The sequence below is a fragment of the Eucyclogobius newberryi genome, unplaced genomic scaffold (genome assembly GCF_026437365.1).
Source record: "Eucyclogobius newberryi isolate DKJ021-1_F unplaced genomic scaffold, fEucNew1.0.hap1 SCAF_15, whole genome shotgun sequence".
NCBI classification, from domain to species: Eukaryota; Metazoa; Chordata; class Actinopteri; order Gobiiformes; family Gobiidae; genus Eucyclogobius; species Eucyclogobius newberryi.
Window position 1 is genome coordinate 2,047,366 of NW_027315779.1, and position 15,398 is coordinate 2,062,763.

The window sequence follows — 15,398 nt, forward strand, 5'->3', positions numbered from 1 at the left end:
AGATGCGCTTTGCGACTAAAATAGACCACTGTCCGCCGTCTGCATCCAAGAATAAAGCATTTCATGTCTCGTTGACCCGGAAGTAAGAGCTGAAAGCAGCGGTCTGATTGGCCGAGCTTGGGTGGTCCACCCCGGTTTCACTTTGCCATCTAAAAGAGCCGTTTTAAAGTCGTGAACGCGAGCAAAATAAATGCTTGTGAATATCAACAATGCCAGAGCTAGGGACGTGTAGCACAGATTTAAATCCCTTCTTCAGTGATATAGATACTGCCGCTTTATTGTCTGTTCTATCACCGCTGTAAACAAGGACCAAAGCCCCACATGATTCTGTTCAATAAATGACTGAACTGCCAGAGAAATAATCTATGTTCCTTGCATGTACATTTAATCTGCCTTGTAGGGAAGAATTCCTCTGCCCAATACATCTTCAGTGAGTTAAAGAAGGGTGCTGCCTTCTTATTACACATATTTTCACCTTTTCGTCGAAAACTTTAACTTGACAAGCGTACGCAACGACAAAATATCTACCCCAAATGAACGCACTTTAATCTTAAAAGCCCTGGTTGCTCTGGAAAATATATACATCGGCGCAACTGGCCCGTCACACATACACGATTAGAGCGACCGTGGGGCCAATGCACAGGAAGTCACTGAATGTCACTGGACTTGGATCATCTCACACTCTGTTCTTACAGCTCAAAGCCACGTGAGACTGGACCATGACTTCCTGCTCCGTTGTGGTTAAAATGGCTCGGGTAAAGACAAACACTCACACAATATTATCTACATTTCCATATGTTGTCCGCCTCTACTACGGTGTGGTGTTGCAGCAGATTAAATCATGTTCAAATCAAGACTCAAAGGGCACATTTTGAGCATATCCAGAAGCAATAGGCAATGTATCGAAATGTAGATATAAATTTGTGAATGTTGTTCAGAAGACATGCAAAATTTGACATTGAGTATGTTGTTTATAGTGAGAGCTTAAAAAGAAAGCAGAAAAATGAAAAAATTATGTCGTAAACGTCCAAATAAAAAGGTATAAAGTGATATTTCTGCACTTTTGTGATTCATTTCACAGCCATTTAACATTTGCCTGATAATTACACCTCAACTAATACATTTAAAGACATGTTTAAACACATTTCTGTTGGATCAGTATCACATACCGTGATCTAAAATCAGAACATATTTTTGTTCTGATTTTTGACTAAACTACAGGGTTAACACGTTTTACACACAAGGATGTAATTTAGTTTTTTGGTAATTATCTAGATGCAGACTCAATGATTTAATAATAATTGCAACCGTTTAAATCTTTTCAGCACAAATCTTCCATTAAACTCCAGTATTTTTAACCTGTGAAGTCACTTGATACAAGACAGACTCGCTTCCTGATCCATTATGTCTGAAACGGTTTGAGGAAGACATTAAACCCCATCTGCCCTCTTAAAGTGTAATGTAATCTGTGGAACGTAATGTGTGGAATGTAATCTGTGGAATGTAATCTGTGTTGTAGAGTGCGCCGTCTCACCTTGCACCACGCCCCAGGGATATTGTCGCGCTCGTACCGTTTTGTTCCCCACTTTGACCTCCTCCAGGCTGCCCACCACAGCGAACGGCAGATGGGCCTGAGGCAAAGACAATAGAGGAAAAGTAAAGTCCAGGTTAAACTGAAGCAGGTGCATTTGAGAAAGAACAATACCTCCTGGTGAACAGAAGGGACAGGTAACACTTTAGGTTAGGATGCACTTATACAACACAAACTATTTCCATATAAGTTAGGGCTGGGCAAGTAATCATGTTGTAACTGGGATTCGCTCGAGAGGTCCACAGCCGATCGTCCGTCAGTAAAAAAAAAGCATGTGTTTTGGGGCCGAGCTTTGACGTTGTGTTAAAGCTCAGAGCTGGTGTAACTCTTCGTTCGTCATTGTAGAAAAAGCTTCAGTAATCACCTGGAGACTCGTTGGACTCGTGGTCACTTCTTAAACACTTTAACCATAATTGAATCACCAACTGCACTGTTCACGTTCTGCACCTCTTCCAAACATCAGTACAGTTTTTGTGTACCTACGGAGGCGACGTTTATTTTTTTACCTTATATTAGTAGTAAACACTTCACTAATGCATGCCATATTTATTCTATAGACTATAGTCGCTATTATTATTATTATTTGTATTCACGGTTTTATATTGCACCTTGACGCCCAGACGAGTTCCTATGTTTAAGTCAGTGTGATCCCTCTTTAAACAGAATCAGAAAAGGTTTATTGCCGTTGTTAAAGCCTTTTTGATTCTAAAATATTAGCTAGAAAAGACCAATAAATATACACTACACTATATATACACACTACTTATTTGACAGCTTTTATTTTCTCGCTGCAGTAGTGGGAGCTGTAGTAGAGAGTACTGCAGTAGAGAGTACTGCAGTAGTGGGAGCTGTAGTAGAGAGTACTGCAGTAGTGAGAGCTGTAGTAGTGAGAGCTGTAGTAGAGAGTACTGCAGTAGTGGGAGCTGTAGTAGAGAGTACTGCAGTAGTGAGAGTATTGCAGTAGTGAGAGTACTGCAGTAGTGGGAGCTGTAGTAGAGAGTACTGCAGTAGTGAGTACTGTAGTAGTGAGAGTACAGCAGTAGTGAGAACTGTAGTAGAGAGTACTGCAGTAGTGAGTACTGTAGTAGAGAGTACTGCAGTAGTGAGAGCTGTAGTGAGAGTACTGCAGTAGTGAGAGTCCTGCAGTAGTGAGAGTACTGCAGTAGTGAGAGTACTGCAGTAGTGGGAGCTGTAGTAGAGTACTGCAGTAGTGGGAGCTGTAGTAGAGTACTGCAGTAGTGAGAGCTGTAGTAGAGAGTACTGCAGTAGTGGGAGCTGTAGTAGAGAGTACTGCACTAGTGAGAGCTGTAGTAGAGAGTACTGCAGTAGTGAGAGCTGTAGTAGAGAGTACTGCAGTAGTGAGAGCTGTAGTAGTGAGAGTACTGCAGTAGTGAGAGCTGTAGTAGTGAGAGTACTGCAGTAGTGAGAGCTGTAGTAGAGGGTACTGCAGTAGTGAGAGCTGTAGTAGAGAGTACTGCAGTAGTGGGAGCTGTAGTAGAGAGTACTGCACTAGTGAGAGCTGTAGTAGAGAGTACTGCAGTAGTGGGAGCTGTAGTAGAGAGTACTGCACTAGTGAGAGCTGTAGTAGAGTACTGCAGTAGTGAGAGCTGTAGTAGAGAGTACTGCAGTAGTGAGAGCTGTAGTAGAGAGTACTGCAGTAGTGAGAGCTGTAGTAGTGAGAGTAGTGCAGTAGTGAGAGCTGTAGTAGAGAGTACTGCAGTAGTGAGAGCTGTAGTAGAGAGTACTGCAGTAGTGGGAGCTGTAGTAGAGAGTACTGCACTAGTGAGAGCTGTAGTAGAGAGTACTGCAGTAGTGAGAGCTGTAGTAGTAAGAGCTGTAGTAGAGAGTACTGCAGTAGTGAGAGCTGTAGTAGAGAGTACTGCAGTAGTGAGAGCTGTAGTAGTGAGAGTACTGCAGTAGTGAGCTGTAGTAGAGAGTACTGCAGTAGTGAGAGCTGTAGTAGAGTACTGCAGTAGTGAGAGCTGTAGTAGAGTACTGCAGTAGTGAGAGCTGTAGTAGTGAAAGTACTGCAGTAGTGAGAGCTGTAGTAGAGAGTACTGCAGTAGTGAGAGCTGTAGTAGAGAGTACTGCAGTAGTGAGAGCTGTAGTAGAGTACTGCACTAGTGAGAGCTGTAGTAGTGAGAGTACTGCAGTAGAGAGTACTGCAGTAGTGAGAGCTGTAGTAGTGAGAGTACTGCAGTAGTGAGAGCTGTAGTAGAGAGTACTGCAGTAGTGAGAGCTGTAGTACTGAGAGTACTGCAGTAGAGAGTACTGCAGTAGTGAGAGCTGTAGTAGTGAGAGTACTGCAGTAGTGAGAGCTGTAGTAGAGAGTACTGCAGTAGTGAGAGCTGTAGTAGAGTACTGCAGTAGTGAGAGCTGTAGTAGAGTACTGCAGTAGTGAGAGCTGTAGTAGAGTACTGCAGTAGTGAGAGCTGTAGTAGAGAGTACTGCAGTAGTGAGCGCTGTAGTACTGAGAGTACTGCAGTAGAGAGTACTGCAGTAGTGAGAGCTGTAGTAGTGAGAGTACTGCAGTAGTGAGAGCTGTAGTAGAGAGTACTGCAGTAGTGAGAGCTGTAGTAGAGTACTGCAGTAGTGAGAGCTGTAGTAGAGTACTGCAGTAGTGAGAGCTGTAGTAGAGTACTGCAGTAGTGAGAGCTGTAGTAGAGTACTGCAGTAGTGAGAGCTGTAGTAGAGTTAGAGCTGGGTTTCGATTCAAATTTCAAGAATCGATTCGATTCCGATTTTTACGTTTCAAAATCGATTTTTTCCGATTTCTCAGATCCCATCCGATTCGCTCCGATTTCGATTCGATCCGATTTCGATTCGATCCGGGGGTTAATGTTATTAAAAATGAAAAATGTATTTGAACCGTTTCCTTCACTTCATGACTGTGTAGAGAAGCAACATGTTAAAACTAGCATTATATCAATATTAAACAGCAAATCTTACAAGTATTGGTATTTACTGATGGAAGACTGATGAAAAGGTTAAGGGTCAATCTACCTGAATTATCATTCTTGAAGGTAGATTGAAGTTCACTGAGGGAAATGTAGAAAATATTTTTTATTTAAAAAAAATAAAAATAAAAATAAAAATAAAAAAACGATCTTTGGACGTACGAATCGATAATCGGTCATTAATATGCGAATCGATTAAAAATCGGAAAATCGATTATTTCAACCCAGCTCTAAGTAGAGTACTGCAGTAGTGAGAGCTGTAGTAGAGAGTACTGCAGTAGTGAGAGCTGTAGTAGTGAGAGCTGTAGTAGAGAGTACTGCAGTAGTGAGAGCTGTAGTAGAGAGTACTGCAGTAGTGAGAGCTGTAGTAGAGAGTACTGCAGTAGTGAGAGCTGTAGTAGTGAGAGTACTGCAGTAGTGAGAGTATTGCAGTAGTGAGAGTACTGCAGTAGTGGGAGCTGTAGTAGAGAGTACTGCAGTAGTGAGAGCTGTCGTAGTGAGAGTACTGCAGTAGTGAGAGCTGTAGTAGAGAGTACTGCAGTAGTGAGAGCTGTAGTAGTGAGAGCTGTAGTAGAGAGTACTGCAGTAGTGGGAGCTGTAGTAGAGAGTACTGCAGTAGTGAGTACTGTAGTAGTGAGAGTACAGCAGTAGTGAGAACTGTAGTAGAGAGTACTGCAGTAGTGAGTACTGTAGTAGAGAGTACTGCAGTAGTGAGAGCTGTAGTGAGAGTACTACAGTAGTGAGAGCTGTAGTAAAGAGTACTGCAGTAGTGAGAGTCCTGCAGTAGTGAGAGTACTGCAGTAGTGAGAGTACTGCAGTAGTGAGAGTACTGCAGTAGTGAGAGTACTGCAGTAGTGGGAGCTGTAGTAGAGTACTGCAGTAGTGAGAGCTGTAGTAGAGAGTACTGCAGTAGTGGGAGCTGTAGTAGAGTACTGCACTAGTGGGAGCTGTAGTAGAGAGTACTGCACTAGTGAGAGCTGTAGTAGAGTACTGCAGTAGTGAGAGCTGTAGTAGAGAGTACTGCAGTAGTGAGAGCTGTAGTAGAGAGTACTGCAGTAGTGAGAGCTGTAGTAGTGAGAGTACTGCAGTAGTGAGAGCTGTAGTAGAGAGTACTGCACTAGTGAGAGCTGTAGTAGAGAGTACTGCAGTAGTGGGAGCTGTAGTAGAGAGTACTGCACTAGTGAGAGCTGTAGTAGAGAGTACTGCAGTAGTGAGAGCTGTAGTAGTAAGAGCTGTAGTAGAGAGTACTGCAGTAGTGAGAGCTGTAGTAGAGAGTACTGCAGTAGTGAGAGCTGTAGTAGTGAGAGTACTGCAGTAGTGAGCTGTAGTAGAGAGTACTGCAGTAGTGAGAGCTGTAGTAGAGAGTACTGCAGTAGTGAGAGCTGTAGTAGAGTACTGCAGTAGTGAGAGCTGTAGTAGAGTACTGCAGTAGTGAGAGCTGTAGTAGTGAGAGTACTGCAGTAGTGAGAGCTGTAGTAGAGAGTACTGCAGTAGTGAGAGCTGTAGTAGAGAGTACTGCAGTAGTGAGAGCTGTAGTAGAGTACTGCAGTAGTGAGAGCTGTAGTAGAGTACTGCACTAGTGAGAGCTGTAGTAGTGAGAGTACTGCAGTAGAGAGTACTGCAGTAGTGAGAGCTGTAGTAGTGAGAGTACTGCAGTAGTGAGAGTACTGCAGTAGTGAGAGCTGTAGTAGTGAGAGTACTGCAGTAGTGAGAGCTGTAGTAGAGAGTACTGCACTAGTGAGAGCTGTAGTAGAGAGTACTGCAGTAGTGAGAGCTGTAGTAGAGAGTACTGCAGTAGTGAGAGCTGTAGTAGAGTACTGCAGTAGTGAGAGCTGTAGTAGAGTACTGCAGTAGTGAGAGCTGTAGTAGAGTACTGCAGTAGTGAGAGCTGTAGTAGAGTACTGCAGTAGTGAGAGCTGTAGTAGAGTTAGAGCTGGGTTTCGATTCAAATTTCAAGAATCGATTCGATTACGATTTTTACGTTTCAAAATCGATTTTTTCCGATTTCTCAGATCCCATCCGATTCGCTCCGATTTCGATCTTATTTCCGATTCGATCCGATTTCGATTCGATCCGGGGGTTAATGTTATTAAAAATGAAAAATGTATTTGAACCGTTTCCTTCACTTCATGACTGTGTAGAGAAGCAACATGTTAAAACTAGTATTATATCAATATTAAACAGCAAATCTTACAAGTATTGGTATTTACTGATGGAAGACTGATGAAAAGGTTAAGGGTCAATCTACCTTCAAGAAAGAGAATACAGGAGTCCTGAATTATCATTCTTGAAGGTAGATTGAAGTTCACTGAGGGAAATGTAGAAAATATTTTTTATTTAAAAAAAAAAAAAAAAAAAAAAAAAAAAAAAACGATCTTTGGACGTACGAATCGATAATCGGTCATTAATATGCGAATCGATTAAAAATCGAAAATCGATTATTTCAACCCAGCTCTAAGTAGAGTACTGCAGTAGTGAGAGCTGTAGTAGAGAGTACTGCAGTAGTGAGAGCTGTAGTAGTGAGAGCTGTAGTAGAGAGTACTGCAGTAGTGAGAGCTGTAGTAGAGAGTACTGCAGTAGTGAGAGCTGTAGTAGAGAGTACTGCAGTAGTGAGAGCTGTAGTAGTGAGAGCTGTAGTAGAGAGTACTGCAGTAGTGAGAGCTGTAGTAGAGAGTACTGCAGTAGTGAGAGCTGTAGTAGAGAGTACTGCAGTAGTGAGAGCTGTAGTAGTAAGAGCTGTAGTAGAAAGTACTGCAGAAGTGAGAGCTGTAGTAGAGAGTACTGCAGTAGTGAGAGCTGTAGTAGTGAGAGCTGTAGTAGAGAGTACTGCAGTAGTGGGAGCTGTAGTAGAGAGTACTGCACTAGTGAGAGCTGTAGTAGAGTACTGCAGTAGTGAGAGCTGTAGTAGAGAGTACTGCAGTAGTGAGAGCTGTAGTAGAGAGTACTGCAGTAGTGAGAGCTGTAGTAGTGAGAGTACTGCAGTAGTGAGAGCTGTAGTAGAGAGTACTGCAGTAGTGAGAGCTGTAGTAGAGAGTACTGCAGTAGTGGGAGCTGTAGTAGAGAGTACTGCACTAGTGAGAGCTGTAGTAGAGAGTACTGCAGTAGTGAGAGCTGTAGTAGTAAGAGCTGTAGTAGAGAGTACTGCAGTAGTGAGAGCTGTAGTAGAGAGTACTGCAGTAGTGAGAGCTGTAGTAGTGAGAGTACTGCAGTAGTGAGCTGTAGTAGAGAGTACTGCAGTAGTGAGAGCTGTAGTAGAGTACTGCAGTAGTGAGAGCTGTAGTAGAGTACTGCAGTAGTGAGAGCTGTAGTAGTGAAAGTACTGCAGTAGTGAGAGCTGTAGTAGAGAGTACTGCAGTAGTGAGAGCTGTAGTAGAGAGTACTGCAGTAGTGAGAGCTGTAGTAGAGTACTGCACTAGTGAGAGCTGTAGTAGTGAGAGTACTGCAGTAGAGAGTACTGCAGTAGTGAGAGCTGTAGTAGTGAGAGTACTGCAGTAGTGAGAGCTGTAGTAGAGAGTACTGCAGTAGTGAGCGCTGTAGTACTGAGAGTACTGCAGTAGAGAGTACTGCAGTAGTGAGAGCTGTAGTAGTGAGAGTACTGCAGTAGTGAGAGCTGTAGTAGAGAGTACTGCAGTAGTGAGAGCTGTAGTAGAGTACTGCAGTAGTGAGAGCTGTAGTAGAGTACTGCAGTAGTGAGAGCTGTAGTAGAGTACTGCAGTAGTGAGAGCTGTAGTAGAGTACTGCAGTAGTGAGAGCTGTAGTAGAGTTAGAGCTGGGTTTCGATTCAAATTTCAAGAATCGATTCGATTCCGATTTTTACGTTTCAAAATCGATTTTTTCCGATTTCTCAGATCCCATCCGATTCGCTCCGATTTCGATCTGATTTCCGATTCGATCCGATTTCGATTCGATCCGGGGGTTAATGTTATTAAAAATGAAAAATGTATTTGAACCGTTTCCTTCACTTCATGACTGTGTAGAGAAGCAACATGTTAAAACTAGTATTATATCAATATTAAACAGCAAATCTTACAAGTATTGGTATTTACTGATGGAAGACTGATGAAAAGGTTAAGGGTCAATCTACCTGAATTATCATTCTTGAAGGTAGATTGAAGTTCACTGAGGGAAATGTAGAAAATATTTTTTATTTAAAAAAAATAAAAATAAAAATAAAAAAACGATCTTTGGACGTACGAATCGATAATCGGTCATTAATATGCGAATCGATTAAAAATCGGAAAATCGATTATTTCAACCCAGCTCTAAGTAGAGTACTGCAGTAGTGAGAGCTGTAGTAGAGAGTACTGCAGTAGTGAGAGCTGTAGTAGTGAGAGCTGTAGTAGAGAGTACTGCAGTAGTGAGAGCTGTAGTAGAGAGTACTGCAGTAGTGAGAGCTGTAGTAGAGAGTACTGCAGTAGTGAGAGCTGTAGTAGTGAGAGTACTGCAGTAGTGAGAGTATTGCAGTAGTGAGAGTACTGCAGTAGTGGGAGCTGTAGTAGAGAGTACTGCAGTAGTGAGAGCTGTCGTAGTGAGAGTACTGCAGTAGTGAGAGCTGTAGTAGAGAGTACTGCAGTAGTGAGAGCTGTAGTAGTGAGAGCTGTAGTAGAGAGTACTGCAGTAGTGGGAGCTGTAGTAGAGAGTACTGCAGTAGTGAGTACTGTAGTAGTGAGAGTACAGCAGTAGTGAGAACTGTAGTAGAGAGTACTGCAGTAGTGAGTACTGTAGTAGAGAGTACTGCAGTAGTGAGAGCTGTAGTGAGAGTACTACAGTAGTGAGAGCTGTAGTAAAGAGTACTGCAGTAGTGAGAGTCCTGCAGTAGTGAGAGTACTGCAGTAGTGAGAGTACTGCAGTAGTGGGAGCTGTAGTAGAGTACTGCAGTAGTGAGAGCTGTAGTAGAGAGTACTGCAGTAGTGGGAGCTGTAGTAGAGTACTGCACTAGTGGGAGCTGTAGTAGAGAGTACTGCACTAGTGAGAGCTGTAGTAGAGTACTGCAGTAGTGAGAGCTGTAGTAGAGAGTACTGCAGTAGTGAGAGCTGTAGTAGAGAGTACTGCAGTAGTGAGAGCTGTAGTAGTGAGAGTACTGCAATAGTGAGAGCTGTAGTAGAGAGTACTGCACTAGTGAGAGCTGTAGTAGAGAGTACTGCAGTAGTGGGAGCTGTAGTAGAGAGTACTGCACTAGTGAGAGCTGTAGTAGAGAGTACTGCAGTAGTGAGAGCTGTAGTAGTAAGAGCTGTAGTAGAGAGTACTGCAGTAGTGAGAGCTGTAGTAGAGAGTACTGCAGTAGTGAGAGCTGTAGTAGTGAGAGTACTGCAGTAGTGAGCTGTAGTAGAGAGTACTGCAGTAGTGAGAGCTGTAGTAGAGAGTACTGCAGTAGTGAGAGCTGTAGTAGAGTACTGCAGTAGTGAGAGCTGTAGTAGAGTACTGCAGTAGTGAGAGCTGTAGTAGTGAGAGTACTGCAGTAGTGAGAGCTGTAGTAGAGAGTACTGCAGTAGTGAGAGCTGTAGTAGAGAGTACTGCAGTAGTGAGAGCTGTAGTAGTGAGAGCTGTAGTAGAGAGTACTGCAGTAGTGAGAGCTGTAGTAGAGAGTACTGCAGTAGTGAGAGCTGTAGTAGAGTACTGCAGTAGTGAGAGCTGTAGTAGAGTACTGCACTAGTGAGAGCTGTAGTAGTGAGAGTACTGCAGTAGAGAGTACTGCAGTAGTGAGAGCTGTAGTAGTGAGAGTACTGCAGTAGTGAGAGTACTGCAGTAGTGAGAGCTGTAGTAGTGAGAGTACTGCAGTAGTGAGAGCTGTAGTAGAGAGTACTGCACTAGTGAGAGCTGTAGTAGAGAGTACTGCAGTAGTGAGAGCTGTAGTAGAGTACTGCAGTAGTGAGAGCTGTAGTAGAGTACTGCAGTAGTGAGAGCTGTAGTAGAGTACTGCAGTAGTGAGAGCTGTAGTAGAGTTAGAGCTGGGTTTCGATTCAAATTTCAAGAATCGATTCGAATACGATTTTTACGTTTCAAAATCGATTTTTTCCGATTTCTCAGATCCCATCCGATTCGCTCCGATTTCGATCTTATTTCCGATTCGATCCGATTTCGATTCGATCCGGGGGTTAATGTTATTAAAAATGAAAAATGTATTTGAACCGTTTCCTTCACTTCATGACTGTGTAGAGAAGCAACATGTTAAAACTAGTATTATATCAATATTAAACAGCAAATCTTACAAGTATTGGTATTTACTGATGGAAGACTGATGAAAAGGTTAAGGGTCAATCTACCTTCAAGAAAGAGAATACAGGAGTCCTGAATTATCATTCTTGAAGGTAGATTGAAGTTCACTGAGGGAAATGTAGAAAATATTTTTTATTTAAAAAAAATAAAAATAAAAAAAAAATAAAAAAACGATCTTTGGACGTACGAATCGATAATCGGTCATTAATATGCGAATCGATTAAAAATCGAAAATCGATTATTTCAACCCAGCTCTAAGTAGAGTACTGCAGTAGTGAGAGCTGTAGTAGAGAGTACTGCAGTAGTGAGAGCTGTAGTAGTGAGAGCTGTAGTAGAGAGTACTGCAGTAGTGAGAGCTGTAGTAGAGAGTACTGCAGTAGTGAGAGCTGTAGTAGAGAGTACTGCAGTAGTGAGAGCTGTAGTAGTGAGAGCTGTAGTAGAGAGTACTGCAGTAGTGAGAGCTGTAGTAGAGAGTACTGCAGTAGTGAGAGCTGTAGTAGAGAGTACTGCAGTAGTGAGAGCTGTAGTAGTAAGAGCTGTAGTAGAAAGTACTGCAGAAGTGAGAGCTGTAGTAGAGAGTACTGCAGTAGTGAGAGCTGTAGTAGAGAGTACTGCAGTAGTGAGAGCTGTAGTAGTAAGAGCTGTAGTAGAGAGTACTGCAGTAGTGAGAGCTGTAGTAGAGTACTGCAGTAGTGAGAGCTGTAGTAGAGAGTACTGCAGTAGTGAGAGCTGTAGTAGAGAGTGAGAGTACTGCAGTAGTGAGAGTACTGCAGTAGTGGGAGTTACTCACGTTCATGGAGGAGTTGATTTCGCTCACCGTCTCGTCGTCCGTGGGGAACTGGTAGATCTGGACGCCGTTGGACACCAGCTCGCTCATGATCTTGATCTTGAACTTGTGCAGTTCACTTTTGGAGATGGTGTCGGCTTTGGCAATGATGGGAATGATGTTCACCTGCAACGAGACGCGGGAAACGTGAGCGACACATGTGGATGAACGGCCAACGTGACAAAACACATGAAGAAGAAAATTGTAGAAAAAGCTTCAGTTGTAGTCATCTGGACTCGGTTAGAAAAAATTAAACGTTTCGACTCATCCAAGAGTCATTGTCAATAAGAGAATTTAGGTCGAGAACTCAGATATTTATACTATTCTGTGGTAAGTCCAGCCCATATCTGAGTTTGAGCTTTTTCTACAATGGAACACGCCTGGACGAATGAGGGATTACACCCACATGAAGAAGAAGCAGTTTAATTTCATGATGTATATTTGCATTCATGAAGAAGTGATGAGTTTGTGCTCAAATGTTGTACGCAAATGTGTCATCTTAAGGATTTATACACGGTTTATACAACTAACGAGCCCTTTTCCCTCTTCATTTGTAGTTTTTACCATCACTTAGACTCACAAACTTGAATGATCAACACGAGTCGCTAACATCGATACAGTTCAGCTTGAAACGCAGCAACAACAACACATTTTTGCTGAACACATCTATGTGCGTCGACGTAAATTTCAGATTAGAATGTTTCAAATCGGAATGAGTGAAGCCTCTAAAAAAAAAAAAAAAAAAAAAACACAACCGGCCCCTGATTTACAAACTTAATCAGAACTTGACAGAAGAGACGCACAGCAAAACACATTTCTATTCCAAAAACGACCGGCAGCAGACGATCTGGAATCAACGACAGTGTCACAACAAAGACACTCGGCGGCGCAGCTCTCGATCGACTCGGAGCCACACGCTAATTATATCCTCAACGTACTTTATTGGCTCGTTAATTAACAGCGGAGCGGCCATCGTTAACGCCTGCACCATTTATCGTGGTGATAAAAAGGGAGGAAGCGTTGAGAGTAATGTAGGCGGCGGGAAACAAAAGGAATGCAAAAACTAAATAAAAACTGTGTGCACATTTTAAAAGGTACTGTACATTTAATACTTCATAAACGTGCAGAAATGGTGTAATCGAAAGTATTGAAGTATTGTACGCGTTTAAAAGTTGCTCACGGACCCTTCTATACGTTTACGACAGTTTATTTCTGTCATTTTCTCCGTTTGTCTCTTCGTTTTAGGCCCACGTGAATAATAACAAAGCATTTAAATTATGTTTCAAATGTAAAATTTATGTGATTTACAAGTCTATTTATTTAAATATTAAATGTATATATAGCAATTTATAATTACATTTCAAATTGAATAAATAGACACTCTTTAATTCATAATGTCCTTCCTTTTCTGAGCAAATAAGAGATTAATCGATACAACATTTGGTAAATTCATTCTTTTATTTGTGTATAAAAAGGAGTTCTACGGGACAACAACAAAAAGAAGAAAAATGAAGTTTATTTTTACATAGATATAATAGTTTTTTCTGTATAAATAGGTGATTGTGCATGAACTCGTGTAGTTGTGGTCTCGTGAGTGCAGTTTGCGTCAAGGCTAGATCATTTTAAAAAAAAAAATTATAACAAGGCACTTCTAAGTAAAAGTGTTCTCATCGAAATATTGTACTGTAATATTGTGTATAGAATAATGTTGCGGTATTGATCATTCAAGCCAAAATCCAATCAAAAAGAAGGAGCAGTCAAACCAAAACCTTATTCTAATACTTGCCTTTTGTCCTGATACAAACTAAACCAATGCAAAGGACATTAAACCAACCAAAGTGCAAATATTAGGAGTAAAAAGCTTTTTCCTGGTGTAAATCTAAAGCTGAACCAACACAACGTCCTGCCAGAGCTCATAATTAGCCATAAAATGATCTTTCTTTGCCCCGGGCTCTCTTCCCGCCTCCACAGACCCGTGTCCATGTTGGTCTTCAATCACTTAAACAGGAGAGACTCAAAAAGCTGTTCAAAAAGAGAAACGCCATCGTTTCCAAATACGCCGAATCTGGTGTAAAACATTGTGCTCTTTTTGCCTGGTTTTCCCCTCTTTGCGATCTCGTGTGTTGATCATATAAAGCAAACACTAATACATAATATAAATAAGACTTGAACACTACGCAGACAATGGATCAATAATGTTTAATAGATACAAAAATGACAATTATCTGTTAATCATGATTTTGAAATGATGGCGATTGATTTTATCGCCCTTTTGCAGTTTGCCGTATCTCTAACTGTATTTATACCGTATTTTCCGGACCATAAGTCGAACCTTTTTTCGCCGTATCGATATATCGGCAGGAGTCATTTTTGGTATAATTTCCCCCAATTAATTATGTTGTGACTGCACTACAATTTTGTTCAAAGAAAGTGACGTTTCGACTATTTTTCTGATTAAAAAGGGCGCGTTTCATTGCGAGTTTGCGCAGATCACGGTCTGACTAAAGAAAATTGTTGTTAAAATGTATTGGGTTCTTTTAAAAAAATAGCGATGCGCTGTAGAATATCATGAGCGATATATCGATTGTCGCGTGTATCGCAAAATCGTGATATTACCGTATATCGTGAGCTGCGTATCGTGTATCGAATCGTGAGGGACCCAGTGATTCCCGGCCCTACTCCAACTGGCTGAGGAGTAAATATCCACCGGCTCAAACTGTGGTCGGGTTAAGTTTAGGTTTAGCGAGTCACTGGTGAAAAGAAAATCATTGCTTACATTGTTCTGTTGCGACACCTTCCTCGTGGGCGTGGCCTCCCCCATTGTATCATGTTTGTTTTACTCGATGTGGCTTTCCTATGCACGCGAGGCCAGTTTGTAGACGTTTGGAGTTTCTTTGGAGCTTTTAGTCAGTCATCTCGAGTGCACAGACTTATTGTATCGAGCAGAACCTGTAACAAGTCAGTGTGTCGTTTTTATTCATGAATAAGTGGTCTTCATCGGGTCTTTTCAGCTTCTTTAAAAAGGTGCACTGTGTAACATTTCTGGCGGAGGATCCGTCACATGCTCGTCCACACGTTATTGCTTTGCCAGGAATGCTCCGCAGTATGGCATCTATCCAGGCTTTTAGATAGGATTTGAAAACACCCTGTCCAAATAATGTTGTCCGGGGGCTTAACATTTTTTCGTATCACTACCTTTTTTCGACGCTTTTACAAAATAAAGCGGCGCTTTTAAAACGCGCTTTTATCACACACACACACACACACACACACACACACACACACACACACACACACACACACACACACACACACACACACACACACACACACACACACACACACACACACACACACACACACACACACACACACACACACACACACACACACACACACACACACACACACACACACACACACACACACACACACACACACACACACACACACACACACACACACACACACACACACACACACACACACACACACACACACACACACACACACACACACACACACACACACACACACACACACACACACACACACACACACACACACACACACACACACACACACACACACACACACACACACACACACACACACACACACACACACACACACACACACACACACACACACACACACACACACACACACACACACACACACACACACCTTCCTGTTTGTAATTGATGGTATCACAATACGAAACTCATTAAATGTCACAATTTACAAATGAAAACAAAAAGGAGAGCACCTTAATTGTGGATTTTTTAAACTTTTCTGCACAAATTGC

At 42.1% G+C, this 15,398-nt stretch overlaps 1 protein-coding gene across 2 annotated transcripts in view; it reads right to left on the bottom strand.

The window, feature by feature from the left end:
* Positions 1-15,398, bottom strand: part of septin8a (septin 8a) — a 63,274-nt gene that overhangs the window by 15,427 nt on the left and 32,449 nt on the right. For both annotated transcript variants that reach the window (XM_072445696.1, XM_072445697.1), the window contains exons 5-6: positions 11,555-11,716; positions 1,535-1,631 (exon numbers count right to left, since the gene is read on the bottom strand). In XM_072445696.1, coding sequence (XP_072301797.1) covers positions 1,535-1,631; positions 11,555-11,716 — 259 coding nt within the window. The remainder of the gene's footprint in view (positions 1-1,534; positions 1,632-11,554; positions 11,717-15,398) is intronic.